General features: G+C 44.1%; 1 protein-coding gene across 7 annotated transcripts in view; it reads left to right on the top strand.

Annotated features, from left to right (window-relative positions):
• The window catches only part of SSBP3 (single stranded DNA binding protein 3), a 181,632-nt gene extending 175,409 nt beyond the window's left edge, over positions 1-6,223 (top strand). For 5 of the 7 annotated variants that reach the window (XM_006879717.1, XM_006879715.1, XM_006879714.1 and 2 more), the window contains 4 exons: positions 4,326-4,404; positions 4,662-4,690; positions 4,826-4,927; positions 5,709-6,223. In XM_006879717.1, the coding sequence (XP_006879779.1) occupies positions 4,326-4,404; positions 4,662-4,690; positions 4,826-4,927; positions 5,709-5,738 (240 nt within the window). In that variant the 3' untranslated portion in view covers positions 5,739-6,223. The remainder of the gene's footprint in view (positions 1-4,325; positions 4,405-4,661; positions 4,691-4,825; positions 4,928-5,708) is intronic. The other 2 variants (XM_006879719.1, XM_006879716.1) reach the window with 1 other exon arrangement.
• The last annotated feature ends 222 nt before the right edge of the window (positions 6,224-6,445 follow it).

Below are 6,445 nucleotides of genomic sequence, written 5' to 3'. Positions count from 1 at the left end.
TTATCTGATATGTTATTACCGAATACTTTTTCCCAGTCAGTGGCTTCCCTTTTTACCCTACTGGAGAAGTTTTTGGATGTGCATAGGGATTTGAGTCTTGTTATGCCAATAATACCTAATCATATATAAATATAAAAAATTTTTTCTTTTATATCATTCTCTCCCTCATCTGTTTCAATGCCATGTACAGTACTTATCCCCTCTTCTTAGTTTCCTCTCAACCTCCATGTCAATCCTGTTTTATAACAGTGACATTATGCAGTATTTGTCTTTTTGTGAGATATTTCACTCAGCATAATGTCCTCCATGGTCACCCATTTTGTATGATACTTCATGAGTTCTTTGTTTTTCAGTGCTGCATAATATTCCATTATGTGAATATACCACAGCTTCTCTAGCCATTTGTTTGTTGGTGGGCATATGGATTGTTTCTGACCCTTTGCTATTGTGAGCAAAGCTGCAGTGGACATGGGTGTGCATATATCTGCTTGAGTAGCAGTTATGGTTCCTTTAGCGTATATTCCCAGTAGTGGAATTGCTGAGTCAAATTGTAATTCTATTCGCAACTTTTTGAGAAAACACCATACTTACTGCCTTCCATAATGGTTGCACCATTTTACACTCCCACCAACAGTGAATAAGAGTTCCAGTTTCTCCACAACATCTCCAGCATTTGTTATTTGGAAAATAGTTTTTAGCAACTTGAAATTGTGCGTTTACCCTGCATTGATCACACATCTATCATTGTCATTTTTCCGACTCCATGGGCTCGCCTCATGTCTCTGTCTCACAGTTTGCTAGTTACTAAAACATTTCATGCTTTCATAGTGATTCCTGAGTCAGAATCAACTCGACATCTGTGCGATTGGTTGTTGCACACTTCAAAGTTGACCCACTGCCAGTGAGTCATTTCTGACTGATGACAACCCTCCATCAGGTTTCTGAGGCTGTAAATCTTAATAGAAGCAGGTGCTTCCGCTTGTCTTCTAGCTGGTGGATTTGGATTGCCAGCCTTGAATTTAGCAGTTCAACTCATAACCCATTAGGCCACCAAGCCTCCTTAAATAGACTACAGTGTAGTATAAACACACAAACTCAAAATTCTAACCACACACCTTTCAATTGACAGTACAACACCTTACCCACTTGGCCACCAGACCTTTATGCACTAGGAAACAAAAAGATATATAGGAGTCACTTGATTGTGATAGTCGCTTTATTGTAGTGGTAGTCTGGCTCCCTGGGAGAAAAGATCCTGCAGTCTGCTCGCACAAATACTCAGGAAATCCTGTGGGTCAGCTGAGTGGACACTGAGAATCAGTGTCACATGGGTTTGAGAAGTACGGGGCGACAAATCAAAGTGAATTTTTCATTTGGTTGCACTGAATTTTACCACTTCAGCAAAGCAAGAAAGATGCCTTACAGACTGCAGGCAGCTCAGACGTGTTACTGCAAAGAGAAGCAGAATAAAATTATCCTCATTTCATGGGACATAAAGAAACATGTCATCATGATGATTATTATATATTATTACCTGTTTAATCAGTTCTATTGTATTTACAGTCTCTGTTTCTCAAAATCTTGCATTTAAATAATTTCAGAATGCACATTATATTATATTGAAACCTCAAATTTAAATATCCAACAAGAATTTCAGTAAATTTATTGTACCAGAGGTCAGGAATATTATAAAAATATTTCTGTGTTTTACCTGACCTGATAAGTAGTCCTGTGGTTAAGTAATAGAATTTATGTAACAGGATTTATAATAAGGATAAACATCATCCTGCAACAACTGGGTAGCCACACACAAATGGCTGATGCTGGGTCTCTTTCTTAAACCAGTAAATAAATTAAAAAAGTTTTTAAATTCACTCAAAAATTTATCCTAAGTACAAATGTGAAAACTAAACTAAAATTCTTAGAAGAAAAGAAAGGAATACCTTTTTCTGTCCATGGGCTAAGCAGAACCTTTTTAGATCTGGCCCAAAAAACACATGACAAAACAAAACTAGATAAATTGAACATCAAAATTAAAACATTTTTATGCTTCAGAGAGCACTAACAAAAAAATAAAAAACACCCACAGAATGAGAGAAATTAAAATATCTAATAAGTGAGTCGTGTACCCAGAATATATAAAAAAGCTCATAGTCATCCGTCGGAACTGACTCGTTGCTGACCTTCCAGCGGGTTTCAGAGGCTGTAAATGGCACAGGAGGGGGGCCCATCTTTCCACGTATGGAGCAGCTGATGGATTTGCATTGACTGGATTGACAGCCCGGCTCCTTACCCACCAGGCCACCAGAGCACCTTAAACTATACAAAACTCAGTAAATAGACAACCCAATATAAAAATGAACAAAAGATTTGGAGATGTTTCCCCTGAGAAGATGTGCAGGTGCCCAGTAACCCATGAAAAGATCGTCGGCACCCTCATCATCAGGAACGTGTAGACCAGAATTACTATGAGGTGATTCGCACCCACAAAAGCAATGCAAGGTACTAGATAAGAACAGGAATCAGTGGGGATGTGGAAAATTGGAACTCTATTCCTCTTCTGGTGGGAATGAAAATTGTATGTACTTCACTCAAAAGGTTAAACAGTTACCATATGACCCTGCAGTGGGGAATGAAAACACGGCCACACGAAATGTGTGCATGGATGTCCATAGTGTCATTCATTATGCATAATAGCCCCCCCCCCAAAAAAAAAATAGAAGATGCCCATACAACAGATAATAAAAAAATATGGTATATCCACATAGTGGAATTGTACTCAGTCATAAAAAGAATGCAGTGCTGATACATGTTGCAAAGTGGGTGAACCTTAGGAGCATTATGCGAAGTATTGAGGTTAAGGTTCCATTGCTAGTTAGCTATGAGATGGAGTAGAGACAGGGAGCCTATCAGTGGTTGCCAGGGGTTGAGAAGAGCTTTAAATAGTGATGGCTAATGGTTAGGGACTCATCTTGGGAGAAGATGAAAATGTGCTGAAGTAGATTGCAGTGATACTTGTAGAACTCTTTCACGATCTTAAAACTCACAAAATTTTAAATAGGTGAATTGTGTGGTACACTCATTACATCTCAATAAACCTGTTAAAAATAATAGATAATATGTCATTTCTATTAAGTACTTGTGTTTCACATGTATATAATTATTAGCTATTTTGGTACTATATCTTGGGATTTTTGTTTGGTGTGCCTGTGTCCCAGATTGGTAAGCTAAAAAATTGTTACCATCCCCCTTGCAAAAAGAGCAAGGTTACCACTTTAAACGATGGTATTTTCAGTTGCTTCATATGCATCTGAAAGTTGGATGATGAAAGTTTGGAAGGAAGACCAAAGAAGGACTGTTAACTTTGAATTGTGGTGTTGGTAAAGGCTGATGACTATCCCATGGACTTCCAAAAGAACAAATCGACAAGGTGGAGGAATTGTAACCAGCATGCTTCTTGGAGGCAAGGATGGTGAAGCTTCATCTCAAGTACTTAGTTCATGTTGGGGGGCGGGGGGGGTCCAATCTTTGGAAGAAGACATGTTTAGGAAACTATGAGCATCAGTGGAAGAGGAAGACCCTCAAAGAGGTGAATTGACAAGGTGGCTTTAACAATGAGCTTGAGTGTGAAGGAGACTGAAGGTGGAGCAGGGTGTGGCAGGGTTTTGATCTGTCTTCACAGGGTGGCTATGAGCAGTAGTCAGCAGCATCAAACTGTTGCCATTCCAGTGGATTGGTGGGGACAAGGCTGGATGAAGAGAATTGGTCATGGGTCTGTGCCAATGATACAGGCTCAGAACACTCACTGTTAGGTCTGAGAGTCAGTACTGGGTATGCTCCTTCTAATGACCAGTACCCCACTCTGTCCTTTCTGTATCTCCCACAGCCTCAGAAACATCTTCATTTCTAAAGAAGAGCTTGTGGGAGATCTGAGCAATGTCTTTCTCACTCTGTGCTCTCGTCTTTGAAATGGGTGTGACAAGTATTAATACTTTGATTCTTCACCGTTGCGTAGTCAGACTATCTTGTGGCTGTGTGTGAGGTTCTGGCTAATGAATGAGAGCAGACTCTGCCTCCGGAAAGGACCATACCCAGTGATGGGATCTGAGAAGCTTAGAGTGAGGCCCACCTGTCACATGAAGCCCAACTAAAGGGCCATTTTGAAGAGTGTTCAGGAGAGAAGCCCAACAGAATGGAAACAGGGCGGGTTGCCTGTTTCTGGAGCTCAGCACTGGGTGCTTTATTAAAGTTTGTGGACTGACCTTTTCGATCAGGCAGGCTGTGAGAGGGACCCACTCACCCATCGCTGTGTTCTTCTTCCTCAGTTCCCGATGGGTCCTGGCTCTGACGGCCCAATGGGAGGCATGGGCGGCATGGAGCCTCACCACATGAACGGATCGTTAGGTAAGCCAGCCCCGCCTCAGGCACCCCAATCAACCCCAGCTCTCACTGGCCTAACGTGCAGCCTCAACAGCGAGTGGGCATGCAGGAAAGTCCTGAGAGGAAGCCACTGCCCGGACAGAGAATTCTCCATGCAGGACACTGTGGGCTCTGGTGGTCGGGCTGGGGCGGCACAAGGAGGAGCGTTGTTCTCAAGGTCCAGAATCCCCGCCGTGGGATAGTGAGCAAAAAACTGAACAAGAGTCTTTTTTTTCTTCCAGGGTCAGGCGACATAGATGGACTTCCAAAAGTAAGTCTGCCTTTGAAGTCTCATTCCTGACACCCCTGCCCTCCCCTGGGGCACTGGGAGGGCCTTTCTTCCTTGTGTGGGCAGGTTGCTGCCAGCTTGGGGGTGGGGCGTCATCTCTCCCTCCTCTTCTCACAGAATTCTCCCAACAACATAAGTGGCATTAGCAATCCTCCGGGCACTCCTCGAGACGATGGCGAGCTAGGAGGGAACTTCCTCCACTCCTTCCAGAATGACAATGTAAGCCCGTCATTTCTCCCCGCCCCCAGTCTCACCCTTATCCTTTGGGGACTGGGACTCAGCTCTGAGAAAGGTTTCTCACCCTTCACCCCTGTTGCTTTATACCCGTTTGGCTGCTTTTGGGGGCCTCCCTCAGGTCCCTCACTTCCTCCCACATGAGCTCTGGTTACTGCCACTGAGTCTGACTCTGGGGAGTCCCTAAGAGGCACCCACAACAGGCATGATGCCTGCAGCACAAGATAAGCCAGTGGGGCTGGAGTCAGTGGGATTTCAGAGGCAGCGTCACTTCTGGGATTGGTTCACATCTGTCCTGGGGGCCCAATGATTTCTAAGGGTTTCTAGCTACAGAAAGTCAGTCAGGTATTTTTCTCCCTCATGGGACAGCTAGTGAGTTGCAGGTCACCCGAGGGGGTTTTGATTTGCCAGACCTCCCGTCCGCCACTGTCCCCCTAGGTAGCTCTAGGACAGTCACCTGCGCCACTCGGGAAGGGCTGGGGCAACTGCTTCTTGGGCTAGGTAAAGAGTGGTGTGGAGAGAAAAGGGGTGGGGGGAGCTGTGCTTGGTCCCATAGTATCTGAAAAAGCACAGGCTGGTGCTGAAATGGGGCCCTGAACTCCTCCATCCTGTGTCACACGCCTCAGCCCAGCTGGACCCTCTCCCAGCTGACTACTCAGCTCTGTGCAGTCAGTCACAAACCTGTTGGCCTCCCCCGGCCCCCTCCCTATCCTCATGATGCCTCCCTATCCTCATGACGCCCCCTTCCTCGCTTCTCGCCTTTCAGTATTCTCCAAGCATGACGATGAGTGTGTGATTCGCCCCTCCCTCCTCCTCCTCTTCGAGATGCTGAGAGAGCCGGCATTGCAGGCGGGAAGATGCCAGAAATTATGCAAGAAGAAGTGAGGTGTCATTACTGGGAGCTGGTGGAGGGACACCTCCCCACTCCCCTCAGCTCCTCCACCCTCCCCTCCACAACCCCTACCTTGCCCAATTTTAGTTTCATGCAATAAAAAGGCTGAACTTTTTATTCCATAAAACATGAAGGACAGAACTCAAAATAAAAAAATATATTTCAAGTCATTGAACAGAAGAAAATCCCACCCCCTGGCCCTTTCCCGAAGGACATTTTATGTACATGACACTTTTTTGTTGTTTTTGTTTGGGGTTTTATTGTTGTTGGGATTTTTTTAATTTGTTTTCAGGGGGTTTTTTTGGGGGGGAGATTTTTAAAAATGGAAGCTTCTAGCAAGCCCCCTGCCCCACTCCAATCAACCTCTTTGCTTTCTTCTTTTAAAAAAAGGAAAAAAGAGAAAAAAAAAAAAGGCAAGCCCTGCTGTCTGTCTGTCCCCAAGTCCTTCCACCAGGAGAGCTAGTCTAGGTGTGGGATCTCACGCTGTCTTTGTAGCCATCTAAAAATAATAATAATAATAATAATAATAATAAACTGGACAGTTTACAATTGGTGGTTTATTTCAAAAGGCATTTTTTTGGAAAGGAGAAAAGGAGGTCCCGGCTCTTCCA

Source organism: Elephantulus edwardii, unplaced genomic scaffold (assembly GCF_000299155.1).
Source record: "Elephantulus edwardii isolate Elephantulus edwardi_28Jun2011 unplaced genomic scaffold, EleEdw1.0 scaffold00005, whole genome shotgun sequence".
Lineage (NCBI taxonomy): Eukaryota > Metazoa > Chordata > Mammalia > Macroscelidea > Macroscelididae > Elephantulus > Elephantulus edwardii.
The sequence above is the reverse complement of the archived record's forward strand: the minus strand, read 5'-3'. Positions and strand labels throughout refer to the sequence as shown.